At 40.5% G+C, this 20572-nt stretch overlaps 1 protein-coding gene across 1 annotated transcript; it reads right to left on the reverse strand.

The window, feature by feature from the left end:
- Window positions 1-10912: 10912 nt before the first annotated feature.
- Window positions 10913-11776, reverse strand: LOC141715191 (uncharacterized). Its single transcript, XM_074518672.1, has one exon. It carries the CDS (start codon window positions 11774-11776, stop codon window positions 10913-10915), a length of 864 nt encoding a protein of 287 aa, XP_074374773.1.
- Window positions 11777-20572: the final 8796 nt, after the last annotated feature.

A 20572-nucleotide genomic window follows, 5' to 3' on the forward strand; every position in this document is an offset into this window, starting at 1 on the left:
CCAAAGAACAACAACACTTCCATTTACACTGTATTCAATTCACCCCAAGAAGCACAAGTATCAGTCATAGTCGGTGACAGAACCATGGTTTGTAAACGTCCTGACTAAAATGAAATATCGTCAATATTTTGAGGCTACCTGGTACTTCATGAAAAAAATTCCAATAATTTTTAACTAAAAATCAGGATTCGAAAAATATTTTTTCAACAGGGACTTTAGCCTAGATTCGTTATAGCATGATTAGAGTATCAGATAATTTGTAAGAAAACATGAACATTTAAAGAAAGGATACAAGTTTGTTCACCCTACTACTTAAACTAAAACAAAAATTAGAGGGAAGATAATATGAAAATTCTACAGGCTAGTTTCTTTTTATGCATGTGTGGACTATTTGGGGTTATATGACTAAAGAATGGTGGTTGTATTTCTTTATTCTAATTTTAAATCATTTATTGTGAGAAACCCTTAAAACTCACTCAACTTCATTTAGTTTATCAAACCACCAAATTGAGCATAAAATCCTACTTCTTTTCCTCATTTGTTTAAAATTTGTTTGATGCTTTTGTTATGCCCAAAATTTGGTATAAACTTTGTTCGGGTCAAAACCGGGTCAATTGGTCAGAATTGGGATTTTGGTGCCTAAAATTAAACAAAGATAAGGCATCTATTTTATCACAAAGGAAGAAGGCGCGCCCTACAGATATGGGGAGGCGCGCCCTTATGCATACGAGAAGAGTAATGCTGACGCCTTACATAATCAAGGCGCGCCCTCATTGGTGAAGGAGGCGCGCCCTATTGGTATATGAAGAAAGTAATTCAACTGATTCTTAGAGCTATCCCCTAAGATATTAGGGCGCGCCCTAAGTGAGAAATAGCTTGGATGTGACTTCAACATGGTTACTTGGACGGGTTCTTTGGATGATTCTCGGAAGAGGGAGATTATTATTACTAACCTATTTGATGCAGGTACTCTATTGAAGAACTCCTTCCTGTAGCATATCTACAGGAAAGGCGGTGTCCGTGGTCAGAGACCTCCAGGGGTATGCCTGGACTGAAGGCCTCCTCCTGTAGTCAATGGGTGTCCTCATTGGAGATGTGGGGTGAAATCTGGTGTGTGCTTTGGGAGCTCTGTCTCTGTAGTCAACGGGTGTCCTCGTTGGGAGACTTTGGAGTATCCTGCACTTTGCACCCAAAAGTTTGGGATCACTTGTCCTGCAATCTGGTAGGGGCTCCTTATCGGGGAACAAGGATGCGTCCAACATTTGGGGTGAACCACTGCTATACCTGCGTCCACGGACTAGAGAAACAGCTGGTAGCGGAGGGTTATCCTTGGCCAGGGAGATGCCTCATCCGTGAAGTCTCGAAGCCGGGAACGGGCCTTGGGCCTTTGTGGTTGGGCCTCATCGGCGGACATTCCTAAAGCTAGTAGAAGACGGTTTCCAGTGGGTTTCCCATTGGGCCTCGGGATAAGAAATCTAAGCCCATTAGGTTTCTTGTTCCCCAAGAACTACGTGGGCTTGATTCCCTATAAATAGGGATACGTAGGCAAATTGCAAGGGGTCAGAAGCGAGAGCGTAAAGGAGCCACCACTAACCCTAAGCAATCTCAGCCCCCAATAATCAACACCACCAAACACTGTTCATCTTTTCCGACGAATACTGTTCATCGGATCCACCGACTACTGTTCACGTTTCCGACAAAGAAACGCCATCACATATCTTATTTCCGGCTACGAACCTCAAACTTTGTTGATACCAAATTCCTCCGTCAATAAATTGGCGCTAGAAGGAGGGGGCTAATCAAGATCAAAATGTCAGGAGGAAGAGATGTCTCGTCACGATGAAGGTTCTTTGACGTAAGAATTGAAGGATAGCCACGGAGGAGTTGCATACAACGGCCACGAAGGAGATCCGTGAATAACTGTTTTCGGCAGGGGGGTCGAAGGAGATTTGGGTGTAGTATCCGCGACCACGAGGAAGATCCATGGATGATGATATCCAGCCGTGGAGGTTGAAGTTTGCAGCTATAGCCACGAAGGAGCGAAGTTGGATGTAAAATTCGGATTTGATGGATTAAGCGATTTGCTTACACTGTTTGGGCCGTATCTCGAGTTCCGTAAGTCAGATTTGAACGATCTTACAGTCTACGCGAAGCTTGTTGAATTCTCTTTAATTCGGAGGTGATATGATTACGAGAATAAAAGTAGAGCAGTCCGAAAATAGAGGAAAACAGTAGCTGCGAATTTTTCCAAAAAATCCTATTTGGTTTAGAAGATTGGGAGAACCCTATTTGGTTTAGAAGATTGGGAGAAACCTATTTGGTATTGAAGATTGGAGTATCCTATTCTAATTTGAAGATTGGAGTATCCTATTCGATATATAAAATTGGGGAATCCTATTCTAATTAGAAGATTGGAGAATCCTATTCCAACAAGAAGACTGAAGAATCCTATTTGATTTAGAATATTTGAGAACACTATTCAGTTTAGAGGATTTAACCAGGAGCAAATCTGAGGAGGATCGGGAGGAGAACACTTCAAGAAGAAGGCATTACTACCATGAGCTAGTCATCGCCGTTAAGATGATTCCTCGAGGTAACACTCGACTAGTTTTGTTGTGTTTTCCGTTAATTGTTTCCAGGACTTATGCAGGGAGAATATTGTGAAAGAGATTTAGCACGGCGGAGACCCCCACAAGCACTTCGAACCCGCCTTGATGAAGACATCTGAGGCACATGAGACTTCCAACATATTTCAGGAGAGTTCGCTGATTGGACACGTCCGTCCCTCTAGGACGCGTCCTCCAGGTAACATTTAAAGTTCCATATTAATTATATTTCTTGCAGGTGGGAAATATTATCTGGGAAAAATCTCATAATTTGCGAAGCACAGTATCACAATCTATTAAGGCGCGCCCTCTGCATGTGAAACATTCAGTGGAGAATTGCCCTCCCAGGGCGCGCCCTCAGAAGAAAAATGGAAGTTTTCAATGAAGATGTCTTGATGATCAGATGAGTCATAGTCAGTACTTGAAGAATGGCTCGACTAGAACTAATTTCTTGTCTTTCAAGACGCGCCCTTTCTTTAAGGCGCGCCTTCAGAAAAATATTGAGAGTGAGATGCCCTTTATTGGATGATACTTCGTGAGCTGCCCAAGAGATGTTTCTACATGAGATGGTTTCGGCATCCCTTGAGCCTTGTAGAAGATAGAAGCCTTCTAAGAATATTGATATTTGATTTGGTTTAATTACATGAAGATTCTGTAGAAGACCCTTGTCGAGGTAGATGCTCCTGTTACAGTGGACGCGCCCTCGACAAGATGATTTCCCTTGTCGAGGTAGATGCTCCTGTTACAGTGGACGCGCCCTCGACAAGATGATTTCCCTTATCGAGGTAGATGCTCCTGTTACAGTGGACGCGCCCTCGACAAGATGATTTCCCTTGTCGGGGTAGATGCTCCTGTTACAGTGGACGCGCCCTCGACAAGATGATTTCCCTTGTCGAGGTAGATGCTCCTGTTACAGTAGACGCGCCCTCGACAATATGATTTCCCTTGTCAAGGTAGATGCTCCTGTTACAGTGGACGGGCCCTCAACAAGATGATTTCCCTTGTCGAGGTAGATGCTCCTGTTACAGTGGATGCGCCCTCGACAAGATAATTTTCCTTGTCGAGGTAGATGCTCCTGTTACAGTGGACGCGCCCTCGACAAGATGATTTCCCTTGTCAAGGTAGATGCGTCTCTAACAGAGGACGCGCCCTCCATGAATGAATAGCCTTGTCGAGGTAGATGCTCCTCTGATAGAGGACGCGCCCTTGACAAGATGATTTCCCTTGTCAAGGTAGATGCGTCTCTGACAGAGGACGGGCCCTTCACGAATGAATAGCCTTGTCGAGGTAGATGCTCCTCTAACAGAGGACGCGCCCTCAACAAGATGATTTCCCTTGTCGAGGTAGATGCGTCTCTTCCAGAAGACGCGCCCTCCGAAAATGAATACCCTTATCGAGGTAGACACGCCTCTTACAGAGGAAGCTCCCTCCAAGGATGATTACTTTTATCAAGGTAGACGCGCCTTATATAAAGGACGCGCCCTCCAAGGATGAACACCTTTTTTTGAGCAAAACGCTCCTCGTAAAGAGGACACGCCCTCTAATTCACATATAATTTTATTTGAGAAAGACGCCGCCACTATAAAAGGCGTGCCCTCTAAAAGTATATGATTATAGAAGATCGTAAAGGTTTTGACTTTGAGTTAAAATGAATCACACTATTTGTGGAAAAGACGAGATCAACGATTTAAAGTTATGATTTGACAAGGAGAAAGAAATCAAACATGGAATGGTATTGTGTTGTTCATGGAAGGATCACTTTTACCAACAAAACACGTCCTCCTTTCATCAAAGATTATTTATTATGTGAAGATCAGAGAACTGGTCTTTTATTCTGGTTATGCCTTCCCTTAGAGAGCGCCCTCTAAGATCAGAGAACTGGTCTTTCTGTTTAAGGCGCGCCTATAGGAAACCAATATTAGGATGAAAAAGTTGGAAGAAACCCTTAAACCTTTGTTAAATGGATTATTATTTTCCAAGCTACGCGAGGTGCACTCTTTTGTATGATTTCTCTTGTTTCTTACACCGAGTTAGCTCATGTAAGCTTAGAGATGTGGTGCATAAGTGGTAAACCTCCCTAGTCAAACCAAAGGTTAAAGTCACTAAGAAGAGAAGCGGTAGAGAGTGAAAGATGTAACGTTGTGTGGTGTGAAGCTGTTGTCTAGATTCATGAAGCGTGCCTTTATCTGGGGCGCGCCCTGTCATGTTCAAAAAAAGAAATAGAGCAGGATGAAGAAAGAGGAATGAATAAGTTCGTAAGGGCATACCCTCAATTTTGTAGATGCTCATACAAATTTTTCAAGTTTGCTAGGGGGGTTGAAAATTCCAATCCCATTTTCAATGGCATATAGAATTTGGGGGGTAGTTGTTATGCCCAAAATTTGGTATAAACTTTGTTCGGGTCAAAACCGGGTCAATTGGTTAGAATTGGGATTTTGGTGCCTAAAATTAAGGAAAGATAAGGCATCTATTTTATCATAAAGGAAGAAGGCGCGCCCTACAGATATGGGGAGACGCGCCCTTATGCATACGAGAAGAGTAATGCTGACGCCTTACATAATCAAGGCGCGCCCTCATTAGTGAAGGAGGCGCGCCCTATTGGTATATGAAGAAAGTAATTTAACTGATTCTTAGAGCTATCCCCTAAGATATTAGGGCGCGCCCTAAGTGAGAAATAGCTTGGATGTGACTTCAACATGGTTACTTGGACGGGTTCTTTGGATGATTCTCGGAAGAGGGAGATTATTATTACTAACCTATTTGATGCAGGTACTCTATTGAATAACTCCTTCCTGTAGCATATCTACAGGAAAGGCGGTGTCCGTGGTCAGAGACCTCCAGGGGTATGCCTGGACTGAAGGCCTCCTCCTGTAGTCAATGGGTGTCCTCATTGGGGATGTGGGGTAAAATCTGGTGTGTGCTTTGGGAGCTCTGTCTCTGTAGTCAACGGGTGTCCTCGTTGGGAGACTTTGGAGTATCCTGCACTTTGCACCCAAAAGTTTGGGATCACTTGTCCTGCAATCTGGTAGGGGCTCCTTATCGGGGGACAAGGATGCGTCCAACATTTGGGGTGAACCACGACTATACCTGCGTCCACGGACTAGAGAAACAACTGGTAGCGGAGGGTTATCCTTGGCCAGGGAGATGCCTCATCCGTGAAGTCTCGAAGCCGCGGACGAGCCTTGGGCCTTTGTGGTTGGGCCTCATCGGCGGACATTCCTAAAGCTAGTAGAAGACGGTTTCCAGTGGGTTTCCCATTGGGCCTCGGGATAAGAAATCTAAGCCCATTAGGTTTCTTGTTCCCCAAGAACTACGTGGGCTTGATTCCCTATAAATAGGGATACGTAGGCAAATTGAAAGGGGTCAGAAGCGAGAGCGCAAAGGAGCCACCAATAACCCTAAGCAATCTCAGCCCCCAATAATCAACACCACCAAACACTGTTCATCTTTTCCGACGAATACTGTTCATCGGATCCACCGATATTCACGTTTCCGACAAAGAACCGCCATCACATATCTTGTTTCCGGCTACGAACCTCAAATTTTGTTGATACCAAATTCCTCCGTCAACAGCTTTGTTCCTCATGTTTATATAATTGTTAGGTAAAAAATTGTGTTCATATTTATATTTTTTAATAAATGTTTGGTTGTTGATTGATTGATAATTATATTTTTTCGTTGACCCGATATATTTTTTATAGTTGACTTGATATGAAATGCCCTCAACTAAATATATAGAATTATTATTTCTTTGTTAACTTATATTATAAGTTATCTTAAAATAATTTTAGGCAATTACTTCACCGATTATTACAGGTTAGCATATATTAAACAACTCAAACTAACTTTTAGCATTGCTATTCCATGTTATAGAAATCGGCCGATTTTTCAAAAATCGCCGATAAATTGTTCAAAAATTGGTCAAAAATATTTGTCCGATTTTCAATAAATCGCCAATAAATCATCCGATATTTTAAAAATCGTCCAATAATCGGCACCTTAACCGAAATAATTTCGAATTCCGAATTTTGTAGCACTTCTGCTATTACAGAATTCAAAATTTTCAAAATTATAAATCATTTTTTGGTTGTTAGAATTGATTCTACATGTTTTATTTATTTCACACCCAACTTTGAGCAGGTGGACTTGTGATTTGTAAATTGAAGAGCCGAAGAGGCCGTATGAGATGGATCTGACTAGTTCTCCTAAGTGCAATTGTTTATTTGGAAGTAATAGTCAACGGTAACAATTGCAAGCCTATATAATTAGATAAGTAGTGTTGAATTTTTGATACATTCATACATTTCTTCCGTTTATGTATCCATCGACAAAATCTGAGTGTTAGAATAATATAAGATTAACTAGAGTTGGTCTCAGCGAGTTTAGTTAATGGATACTTATACTTTGCTTACGAATGCCATTGCCGGAGATGCCACAGCCATGGCGCAATTGGCAAAGGTAGCTGATAAACCGAGCAAAGACGGTAGAACCATCCTGCACAATGCATGCATGGAAGGAAATACAGAACGGGTGCATTTCATCCTGACCAACTTGGCTAACAAAAATCTTTTGTCCAGGGTGGATAAATATAAACAAACCTGCACTTCACCTTGCAGCAAATCGTGGATACAATCAACTAGTTAAACTTCTCATCGATGCAGCCATGCGTATTTCGCCTTCTTCTTCGGATAATCAAGATCCGAATGATAGTCCAGTGAGCTTTTTTCAAAGTTTTTTAAGGCAAGCAAATTACATGAGGAACACTGTCCTATATTGTCTTATAGGTAAATATATGATATCTGCAGAATTGATGTAGAGCAATCAAGGCAAGCAATATGTCTACACTCTATTCTTGTTATTCAAACTGAGAACAAGTTACAGACTTAAAAGGAAAAGTTACTGACTATCACTAGAAAATAGGAAACGTACCCATGATGTGAGAAACAAACTCCTACAATATCTCTGCTAGCAGACTTATTCAAAACAAACACTACAAACGTGCTAACACCTGATCTAAAAACAATAAAACAGATAAAAACATATTACTATATCTTAAACTACTCCCAACATTCTCCCCCGTAGTTTCAGACATGTTTTCCTAGAGCCTTGATACCCAGCAGATTTCTCAGCCTCTCGAACTTTACTACAAACAGTGGTTTAGTCAACATATCTGCCTTCTGATTTTCACTACTAATATGCTTGACAACCACTTCCCCTCGTCCAATGCATTCTCGAATAAAATGATATCTAACATCGATATGTTTACTCCTTCCGTGAAATACATAATTCTTGGCTAAATTTATAGCCGATTTATTATCGATATAGATCAGAACATGAGGCACTTGCTTACCAGTCAATTCCCTTAATACATTCCTCAACCAAATGGCTTGACACGCAGCAGCTGTGGCTGCCATAAACTCGGTCTCACACGATGATAAAGCGACACAACGCTGTTTCTGTGAAACCCAGGTGACCAGACATTCATTCAAATAAAATACCATACCCCCAGTTGATTTTCTATCCTCGACTTGACCTGCGAGATCACTATCCGAATAACCCGTCAACACATTGTTACCTGTATCCTTCGTATATATTAAACCATACTCCAGTGTTCCCTTAATATATCTCAGAATTTGTTTTGCAGCGTTCAAGTGCAAAACAGTTGGCCTTTCCATGTAACGACTCACTATGCCTACTGCAAAAGCTATATCGGGTCTGGTATGCACCAGATACCGCAGTCCTCCTACCACACTCTTGAACTCGGTTGCATTTACAGTCTTCCCACCTTTATCCTTCGTGAATTGTTCCTTTGGATCCATGGGGAATTTATAAGAATTACACTGTGACATCCCAGCTCGTTCAAGCACCTTCTTCGTATATCCAGTCTGCTTTAGTTCTATGAATCCCTCGCCTTGCTTCACTTCTATTCCCAAATAGTAATTCAATTTCCCCATATCACTCATCTCAAAAACATTACTCATCTGCAACTTAAAATTTTTAATAAGCGACATGTTAGTACCTGTAATGAGCAGGTCGTCCACATACACACCAACAATCAGTGACTCTGTTCCTTCACGTTTAACATAGACAGCATGTTCATAAGAACACTTCACAAAGCCAAGATCTTCAAGAATTTTGTTGAGCTTGGAGTACCAAGCTCGAGGAGCTTGTTTGAGCCCGTATAAGGCCTTGAGTAATCTATAAGCTCGTCTTTCCTGCCCCTTCTTCACGAAACCCTCCGGTTGAGTCACATATACCTCTTCATTAAGATCCCCATTCAAAAAGGCCGTCTTCACATCAAGGTGGTGCACTTCCCATGAGTTTTTTGCTGCCAATGCTAGCAACAATCGGACAGTTTTGAGATGTGTAACAGGTGCAAAAAACTCATCAAAATTAACTCCTCTTTCTTGCACATACCCCTTTGCGACTAAGCGAGCTTTATGCTTTATTATGTTTTCATTAACATCCTTCTTCAATTTGAACACCCACTTCAGCCCGATTTCTTTCTTTCCTGGTGGCAAATCAGTGAGCTCCCAGGTTCTGTTTTTCTCGATTGAGTCCATTTCTGTTTGCATAGCTACTCTCCACGCCTTGTCCTTCACAGCATGAACAAATGAGTTTGGTTCATCCACTCCCATGAGAAGAAGTTCATCATCAATTTCTGTTTCCTCAGTCTCTTGATAAACATCCTCTAGTCGTCTGAATCTCTTTGGAGTTGCACTGTCATCATATGCATTTTTGTCTATGTCCGAGCCTGAATGTTGCGACACAGGTGTGTGTACTTCAGCTTCAGTGGTGGCGTTCTGCTCTTGACTGGAACTTTCGATCTCGACAGTGGGCACATTAGGTACATCGAAGAAATATGCATTTTTGACTTCCGACTCCCCTTGTTCATCCCATTCCCAGGCCTTGTGTTCGTCAAAAATGACATCACGGCTCACATACAGTTTGTTCTCTCGAGGATCAAATAGACGGTAGGCTTTAGTTCCAGGTTCTTTGCCAAGATTGATCACTTCCAAGCTTCTGTCATCAAGCTTTTTAATTCTGTCACCTGGCACTTTCATATGAACAACACATCCAAAAACTCGAATGTGTCCGATGTCGGGTTTGAACCCCGTCCATGCCTCATAAGGAGTTAGCTCAGATAAAGCTCTTATCTATTGAGAACATAAACAGTATTTCTGATTGCCTCGGCCCACATCGCGAATGGCATCTTCATTTGTTTCAAGTAGCTTCTGCCCATTTCGACTACCGTTCGATTCCTCCTTTCAACAACACCGTTTTATTGAGGCGTATACGGTGCTGTAAAGTGTCTAACAATTCCTTGTTCCTCGCAATAAGACATGAACTCCTTGGACATGAATTCCCCTCCCCTGTCAGTCCTGAAAGTTCCAATTCTCTCATTTTTCTCCTTCTCAACCTTGGCTTTAAACCTTTTGAATGCATCAAAAGCATCGCTCTTATTCTTGAGCATGTACACCCACATAATACTAGTGTAATCATCTACCAATAAAAAGAAATATCGATTTCCAGCGAGAGTCGTGGGTGCGATAGGACCACACAAGTCTCCATGAACTAGTTCTAAAGCATGACTTGCCTGAAAATTTGACTGAGCAGAGAAAGATTTTCTTACTTTCTTGGCCATTAAATATCCACTACAGATCTTCTTCGGTTGTGCAATAGCAGGCATCCCTTTCACCATTCCCCTTTTTGACATCAGCTCCATGGAGTAAAAGTTGACATGCCCAAGACGCAAGTGCCAGAGCCAAGAAATTTTCTCGGACTTTGTAAGCAGACAGACACCATCTCATGGTTCTATGGAAATCTTGTAAAGTCTATTCTTCAACCTTGTTACTTTCATTAGCAGTTTTCTTTGGTTGTCATAGACTCGAAGCAAATCGCCACTGATCACAATTTCGTTGCCCCTCTCAGACAATTGGCCGAGACTAATAATGTTGTTTTACAAAGTTGGAATGTAATACACATCTTCAAGCGTTCTTTCTTCTCCGTTCCTACACCTGAGCTTTATTGACCCTTTTCCCTCGATTCCTACGGTTGAACCATCCCCAAACCTCACACTTCCACCAATGTTTTTGTTTAAAAAACTGAACTTGGTTTCATCACCCGTCATGTGGTTGCTCGCACCGTTGTCTAAGTACCAAATATTTGATTCCCCCATTTTTCCATAACCTGCAGATAGTAGCTTCGTTGTGCTTCTTCTTCATTCAGTAGAACCAAATTCTCCTTCCTTCGTTCCAATTTTGCCAACAATAACGTTGGCTCATCATCCTCGATGGCTGCGATATTCACCTCTGGTTCAGCTCCCTTCCTCGACGAGGTTTTCTGCATTCAGCTGCGTAATGTCCCATTATGCCACAATTGAAACACCTCACTTGACTTTTATCTCGATTTCCTCGCCCCTTTTGTCCCGAAGCCCCACCTGAGGCTCCTCGACTCGACCTCTTCAACCACTCCTCTCGTGTGAGCAACAGTTTTTCACCTTCACTGTCTGTCTTCTGCCATTCCTCTTCGGTTAACATTAGTTGTGCGTAATTGGCAGTGACAGTTCCCCTCAGCCTTTTTTCATGAGCTTTTAGTGCCCCAACTGCTTCTTCAATGGACATGGTTTCGAGGTTCCCAAATTGCTCTAACGTGGAGGCGATTTGAAGGAATTTGGGTGGGATGACACGCAATAGCTTCTTCACCATGTACGATTCAACCACAGGCTCTCCTAATGCCCGTATGTTTGACACGATGCCATTAATTTTCATATAAAAATCATCTATCTGATCAGCTTCCTTCATGGTTAAGACCTCAAACTCAGCTTTCAATGTTTGAACCTTGGCCTGTTTGACTTTATCTGCTCCTTGGCTCATGGTTTTGATCGCCTCCCAGGCACCTTTGGCTGTTTTCTTCTCAGCGATTGACAACAGGTACTCCTCAGGAATACCTTGATAAATCATAGCCAATGCGATGTTGTCTGTTTTAGTGTCAACCACAGCTTTGGGGTTGCTACTCTCAATAGCTTCCCATACTCCGTGCGCCTGTATATAGACGCTCATCTTCATTGACCACGCCGTATAGTTCCCTTTTGTCAATGTTGGGTAACTAAGGCCAATTGAACCTTTGAACTTGTCCATTCCAGTCTTGTCCGTTCCAGTCTTTGACATTCACTCTATACCCGCCTAGCATCTGATACCAAAATATTGTCTTATAGGTAAATATATGATATCTGCAGAATTGATATAGAGCAATCAAGGCAAGCAATATGTCTAAACTCTATTCTTGTTATTCAAACTGAGAAAAGTTACTGACAATCACTAAAAAATAGAAAACGTACCCATGATGTGAGAAACAGACTCCTACAATATCTCTACTAGCAGACTTATTCAAAACAAACACTACAAATGTGCTAAACACCTGATCTAAAAACAATAAAACAGATAAAAAACATATTACTATGTCTTAAACTACTCCCAACACCCTACACCAAGCTGTCAACAGTGGTGATGTGGACACTGTTAAGATGCTAGTTGAGGACGATCCCGATGATCGACATATTCAAAATGAGGGAGGTTATAGTCCAATCTACCTTGTGGCCAAATTGGAATACAATCATATAGTTAAGCTTATCTGTACAGCTTGCACTGCACCATCCTTGAAGGGCCCTAACGGCACGACTGCTTTGCACGCTGCAATAAGCCAACTCCACAGAGGTATGCACTTCGCATTATATAAAATTTTCGGAAAATAGAATTTTCAAATGTATTGGACATAGGGCTGCACATGCGATGAGTAAACCGACCAACCTGACCCAACCCTTTTTTAACCCGAAAAATCCGATCGACCCAATGTAAATCGAATGATAGATAGTTTGTTACGTAATTAACCTGAACGTAAATGGGTTGGGTATGGGTACCCTAAAACAATCTAACCCGATATATTAATATGTCACTCTTAATTTTATAGTATAATTTTTTAAGTTTGATATGTGTATATACATCTTCCTATATATTTTTTTTGACTATTACAATATATTAAATGAGATATGTATTATTTTTTTCTCTCACATCCAATATCTTATGATTTACGAAACGATATATATTACCAAAATTACAACGTTAATCAAATTTAAAGATAAGCGCTATAATTACAAGTTATACACATTTTAGTATATATGAATTTTCAAAATTAGTGACGATTTATAATATTGAAACTTTTTGTAAAGAATCATTCAACCCATTCAAATCAACCCAACCCGACCAAAACCGATGTACGATGGGTAGGGTTGGGTTACGAATTTATATTTACGGGCTGAGTTAAAAAATTTCAAACTGATCTAGTTAGATCGGGTTATAAAAACGCCTTCAACCCGGCCAACCCGGCCAACCCGGCTCATTTGCAGCCTTATTGGACGGTGACAATAAAATTGAGATTAGGAAAATATCAGAAATGTAGAAATATAAATTTAAATGTATCAATCCATTGTATTAACTTTAATTTGCACTGTACTTGCAGAAACTGGAAATGACAAGGATGTGGTCGTGGTACTCATGGATTCGGCCAAACGTTCGTGTTCTTTAGATGATGCGCAACATAATTACAGTTTCAAAGATTTATTTAACAAAACTGACTACCAGGAACAGACTCTCTTGAGTCTAGCAGTGCTGACAAATCAGCTGGACGTGGTTAAGTTGATATTAAAAGAAGATCCGGCTTATCAACCTGGACATGGAAGTAAAAATGAGGATCTTGATGCTCTAATCTCCATAGCGGCGACTCAAAGGTACCAAGATATAGTCGAAATACTCAGCCAAACATATGAAATTGCAAATACGTGTCATAAAGGGCACGTAGCTCTGATTGCTGCTATCAGAAGCCGCAATAAAGGTATGGAATACCTGCCTTTTGTTTGAAAATATATATTAGAAATCGGAGAAAATGAAATCAAAATTTTACTTGAAGTCAATCTCATCATAAATATATATAGATAATAAAGGAGAATAGTAGAATGTAATTATAAACTGAATTTGAAAGTAACTGAGCTGAATTTATATGACTGATGATCTTTTGTTCTTTCTTCCAGAACTTGTTCATGGTAAGTTGAAAAAGGACAAACATCTGGTAACTTATGACGACGATAAAGGTTGGACAGCACTTCACTATGCGGCATATTACACATTTGATTCGATATTTCATGCTACAATAGAAACCCAAGAAAGTGTTGGTTACCAATCTGTGTATCGAGCAAAGGTAGAAACTGTTAGAAAATTAGGATTTTAGAGCTTAATTTAATTATGTTCTTGATGTTAATCCTAAAATCTAATGATTCGAAATTGTTCAATGATATTTGAACTTAAATTTTCAAGTATGGTTTTAAGAATTTTCTTAATGAAATCCATATGAAATGAGAGTTGAAAGTAGCTTGGAAAAGCTTGGAAAATTTGAGAATGTTTGTCCCACATTGAAATAAATAAAGGGGGTTGTGTGCTTTATATGGTATTACCCACATGAGTAGTATACAACTACTAAGGTGTGTGATGGTCCATTGTGTTGTTGTGTGCTTCACGCGCGTGCACACACACCCGCGCGCCCCGCCACGCACCGGGTCGGGTCGAAGGGCGATTTGGGCGAATGTCTCGGCGTCTCGCGTACGCGAGGTGACCTGGGCGAGGATTTTATTTATTTGAGAATTATTTTAATTCGAATTTATTTATCGGGACTGGATTATTGGGATGGGTACTGAAATAGGCTAAGTCACTTTGTTAGTGGGCTTAGTCTAAATACATTGAACCTGCAAATAATCTGATCTGTAACAAGTTCTGATATCAGAATCAGAATTTAAGAACTGATGAATAAAATCAGAACTTAACAAGTTCTGATATCAGAATCAAAACTTAAGTACTGATGAATAAAATCAGAACTTAACTTAAGTTCTGATAATAATGTGGGCTTTAATGGGTGTTAATGTGAAAAGCTGTTACAAGTAATTTAAATTCAAAATCTGATCAGTTTTGATTTTTTATTAATGAAGCAGTTTAATTCAGACATTAAGTGTGTGGACAGTTTCATTTTCTCCTCTCCTATAAATAGAGGTTAAAGTGAATGTATCAGACACACTACATTCTCTTCTCTTCTCTTCAACCTCTCTGCATTTCTCTCCCACAAGTCCTGAAGTGCTGATATTTTCCGGCGACTGAGGTGCTGGTCGAAGTGGAGCTTTTGTTGCTGCTGTTAACATAAACTCTGAGCTGTTTTATCCTGGTGGAGATATTGTGCGCATCCCAAACGCAGCAGGTAGGGGCAATATTCTCTTCAAGAGCAGCCAAGACTTCGAGCAAGGCCCGGTGACTCAGCTGTGATCATTTTTCTTGGCATTTTGTATCTGTGAACCTTTATTTAAGCTACTGTTAAAAGCTATGGTTTCGGGTACATCTTTCTTTCTCTCTTCGTTATTTCAGTTACTGATTTTGTTTACCTGCATGCTTTGTTTTGTTAACTGTGGTCTTGGCCTAAACTTGCTAAATTCTTTATACACTTGCTTCTATGTTGCTATATTTATTAGTGAGATTTACAACATTCTTGAAGAGAATATTAGTTATATAGAATTTAGCATAATGGTTAACGAAAGTGAGGTTATCGTTGGTGGTGGTAGCAGTTCGGGTGCAACTGCTGGGGCCATTGATTGGACCACCTATAGTTTCCCACAGGCTGTTGAACTAACCGGTTTACCGGAGAAATTCAACGGTGGCATTGGCTTTTCTCGCTGGCAGAAAAGGATGAAGTTGTGGTTGACTATAAAGGGTCTGTGGCCGGTTGTGGAATATGAGAAACCAGTAGTGGATCAAGAGAAGGCTGACACAGTTAAGGCTTTTGCGAAGTTGGCTGAGAAGGATGGAGTGGCTAGAGCGGCCATTCTGGCGGCACTAACAAACACTTTGTTTGATGTCTATTCTTCTGATGCCTACTCTGTAAAACTCTTATGGGAGAAGCTGGACCAGACACATAATACTGACTCACAAGGTCTAGAAAAGTATTCTGTGGCAAGGTTCCTCGAGTTCAAGCTGGTGGACAATAAGTCTATGACTGAGCAGGTGCATGAATTCGAGATGATAGTGCATGCTTTGAAGGAGTCTGGAATGAATCTCCCGGAGAAGTTCAAGGTGATGAGTGTGATTGAAAAACTCCCGAAGTCTTGGGAAGAGTTCTCTCTCTCCCTGAAAAGACAGAAAGGAGAGATCACCTGGACCAACCTTATGCTGGACATCTCGGTGCAAGAACAACACAAGTCCAAACAGGGACATGTGATGCCAACTGAACACGGTACCTCAAAGGTAAACATAGCAACTGTAGGATAAAAGAGGAAGGCTTTTGCTAAGAAAGCTAATAGTAATAAACCTAAGAGTGACAAGGACAAGGCCAAGAAACCCAAGGCAAACAAACCATGCTGGCCTTGTGGGCAGGTTGGGCACTGGAGTAAGGACTGCCCTACGAAGAAAGCGAAGAAAACCGAGGTAGCGCAAGCAAATGTTGTGCTTGGAACCGCAAGTGGGCCTGTAGTGAACATGGTTGTTGGTGAGGCTACGGCTTCTGAAACCGACGTTGACCGGTATGTATCCTACAACCCTGTGATATTTTCTACCTATCTGTCAAATGAATGGTTGATAGATACTGGAGCTAATGTACATATTTGTGCTGATATTAGTTTATTTGTATCTTATCAACAGAGTCATAGCCTGACTGTGAAGATGGGGAATGCTAGTGTTGCTCAAGTACATGGAGTTGGAAACGTGGATCTGAAGTTCCCTTCAGGACGTATTCTATCTCTGACGAGAGTGCATCATGTTCCCAACATGCGTAGAAATATAATAAGTGGAAGCTGTTTAGTTTCTAGTGGTTTTGAAATTTCGTTCAAGTGTAATAAAGTAGTTCTTATTCACACTGGTACATTCTTTGGCAAGGGTTACTTGTCAAATGGTTTATTTGTTATTAATGCGGATCCCGTTTTGGGAAATTTGAATAATAATGTTATTCCTACTGTTAACTGTATTGAATCCTCAAATATATGGCATGCTAGACTAGGTCATTTAAACTTTGGTGCTCTTAAGAACATGATGAACTTAGAGTTGATTCCAAAATATACCATAGAAAAGAATTCTAAATGTCAAGTATGTGTGTCTGCTAAACAGATAAGGAAACCTTTTCATAACGTTGTTAGGGATTCAGACTTGTTAGATTTAGTACACACTGATATTTGTGAATTTGGTGGTGTGTTGACCAAGGACCAGTTTAGATACTTCATTACTTTTATAGATGATAGTAGTAGATACTGTTATGTTTATTTACTTAGACATAAGGATGAAGCACTTAGTAAATTCATTATATATAAAACTGAAGTAGAAAAACAAACTAGTAAGCTACTTAAAAGATTGAGATCTGATAGAGGTGGTGAGTATATGAGTAATGCTTTTAATGAATTTTGTGCAAACAATGGTATAGTTCATGAAGTTACTCCACCATACACACCAGAGTCTAATGGGGTTGCTGAGCGAAAGAACAGAACATTTAAAGATATGATTAATAGTATGCTTATTAACTCTGGGTTGCCTAAATACATGTAAGGAGAGGCTCTAAATACGGCTTGCCATATTTTGAATAGAGTCCCTCTGAAACACATGGATAAAACACCCTTGGAGTTATGGAAAGGCAGGATGACTAGTCTTAAGTATCTTCGTGTGTGGGGGTGCCTTGCTAAGGTGCTTGTTCCTGAACACAAGAGAAAGAAACTAGGTCCAAAGACTGTTGACTGTATCTTTCTGGGCTATCTTGAAACCACTACAGCTATGAGATTTTTAGTGTTAAAATCTGACATAGATGGTATAGTGGCAAACATGATAGTTGAATTTCGAGATGCGACATTCTTTGAGGATGTCTACCCTATGAAGACTAGAATACCTGAAACGACTTCTGAGGAAGATCCTACTCACACATCAAGTTCTATTCCTGATCATGTGGAAAAGATGACAAATGTGGGGGCGGAACCTAGTAGTAGCTCTAGTCCTAAGGAACTAGAGGAACCAAGGAGAAGTAAGCGTGCAAAGGTAGTCAAGGATTTTGGAGGTGATTTCATCACTTACAATATCGAGGACGAACCTTTAACTTTCCGGCAAGCTATGGATTCTTCTGAGTCAAGGCACTGGAAGGGCGCTGTCAAGAGTGAAATTGACTCTATTGTTTCTAATGGAACATGGGAATTGGTTGATCTCCCTCCTGGGCGTTCTACTATTGGGTGCAAATGGGTCTTTAAAAGGAAGTTGAACCCTGACGGCTCAATAGATAAGTACAAAGCTAGACTGGTAGCTAAGGGTTTTAAGCAAAAGGAAGGAATTGATTATTTTGATATATACTCTCCGGTTGTAAGAATGGTAACAATCCGAATGCTTATATCATTGGCTTCAGTCCATGGTCTTATCATCCATCAGATGGATGTAAAGACGGCTTTTCTTCATGGTGAACTTGAAGAAGAGATTTATATGGATCAGCCTGATGGATTTGTTGCATCAGGCAATGAAAGGAAAGTATGTAAGTTGATCAAGTCCATCTATGGCTTGAAACAAGCTCCCAGAGATTGGCATAAAAAGTTTGATGAAACTATATTGCCTTTCAGTTATAAGATTAATGAAAGTGATAAGTGTGTCTACACTAAAGTTAAAGGTAATGAGAGTGTTATTTTGTGCCTATATGTGGATGACATTTTATTGTTTGGAACTAATATTGAGATTATTAACGAGACTAAAGAATTCTTGAAAAGACATTTTGAAATGAAGGATATGGGTGAGGCAAGTGTGATTCTTGGAATCAAACTGGTTCAGTCCACTAAAGGAATAACCTTGATTCAATCTCATTATATAGAGAAATCTATACTTGAGAAATATGGTTATTCACAGTGTAGAATCGCTAGTACACCTTATGATTCGAAAGTTTCCCTTGTCAAGAATACTTCAGGAGTGCCTGTGTCTCAGTTAAGGTATTCTCAGATTATTGGGAGCTTGCAGTATCTTGCTAACCAACTAGACCAGATATTTCATATTCTGTGTCTAAATTGGCTAGATATACAAGCTGTCCAAACAGAACTCATTGGGATGCTCTTGATAGAGTACTTAGATATCTAAAAGGCATAATGTACCTTAGTTTACACTACAGGAGATTTCCTGGTGTGCTTGAAGGGTACAGTGATGCAAGTTGGATAGCTAAGAAGTCTGGTTCCAATGGAGTGACTGGATACGTGTTCACCTTGGCTGGTGGAGCAATATCCTGGAAGTCAAGCAGACAGACTATTGTTACTCGGTCTACTTTTGAGGCTGAGTTGTGTGCACTTGATGCCACAGGGACGGAGGCTGAATGGTTACACGGACTTATGTCTGCAATACCTATAGTAAGCAGACCGCTTCCTGCTATTGCTATTCACTGTGATAGTCAAACAACTATCGACAAGATTAGCAGTAAAAAGCATAATGCTAAAACTAAGAGACACATCCAAGTTAGACTCAAGTCTATAAGGGGTTTAGTGACTGATAGGATCATAGCTATAGAGTTCATAGGAACTCAGAATAATATAGCTGATCCTCTTACTAAAGGACTGGAACCTGCAGTGGTCCTTAAGTCAAGGTTGGGGATGGGATTGTCAACCCATCATAATTCATCAACAGTGGGAACCCAATACACATGAGAGGAGATCCCTCGAAGTGTATTCAATGGGTAATAACAAGCTGTAAGGATGAGTTGGTAGTACCTTTGCTACATAGATGATACTATAGTATCTGAGTCTATCCCCTGTAAACCTAGAAGGTACTGACACTGCCAGAAAAACAAGAGTGTTAAAACTCTGAATGGGATCAAGTCATTTGACGAGATAGAGGCAGTATATCTCTGGAGATGCCCAGCTAAGCGAATGTAATTGTGTGGTCGCAATTAGAGGATAGGGTTAATCCTTGAAGCACTCGATGAACAGGATCGATACATGACCATTAATATCTCAAAGCCGTAGATTGACACCATAACCTTTGACTTGTCGTCGTCTATGGAATATGGTTATACTAAACGGATTAAGATTCAAGGTGAAACATTCCATCTGAGTCCGATAGCCATTGAAGTAGAGGAATTAGGAGGGTTCAAACCCGGAAGGGTACCGACTCTGAAAAAACAAGTCATGATGGGAAATTGATCGCATTTCTGTATGGATTTATGGGGGATTGTTAGAAAATTAGGATTTTAGAGCTTAATTTAATTATGTTCTTGATGTTAATCCAAAAATCTAATGATTGGAAATTGTTCAATGATATTTGAACTTAAATTTTCATGTATGGTTTTAAGAATTTTCTTAATGAAATCCATATGAAATGAGAGTTGAAAGTAGCTTGGAAAAGCTTGGAAAATTTGAGAATGTTTGTCCCACATTGAAATAAATAAAGGGGGTTGTGTGCTTTATATGGTATTACCCACACGAGTAGTATACAACTACTAAGGTGTGTGATGGTCCATTGTGTTGTTGTGTGCTTCACGCGCGCACACACACACACACACGCGCCCCGCCCCGCCACGCCACGTACCGCACCGCACCGGACCGGGTCGGGTCGGGTCGAAGGGCGATTTGGGCGAATGTCTCGGCGTCTCGCGTACGCGAGGCGACCTGGGCGAGGATTTTATTTATTTGAGAATTATTTTAATTCAAATTTATTTATCGGTGACTGGATTATTGGGCTGGGTACTGAAATAGGCTAAGTCACTTTGTTAGTGGGCTTAGTCTAAATACATTGAACCTGCAAATAATCTGATCTGTAACAAGTTCTGATATCAGAATCAGAACTTAAGAACTGATGAATAAAATCAGAACTTAACAAGTTCTGATATCAGAATCAAAACTTAAGTACTGATGAATCAAATCAGAACTTAACTTAAGTTCTGAT

Source organism: Apium graveolens, chromosome 1, assembly GCF_009905375.1.
Source record: "Apium graveolens cultivar Ventura chromosome 1, ASM990537v1, whole genome shotgun sequence".
NCBI lineage: Eukaryota > Viridiplantae > Streptophyta > Magnoliopsida > Apiales > Apiaceae > Apium > Apium graveolens.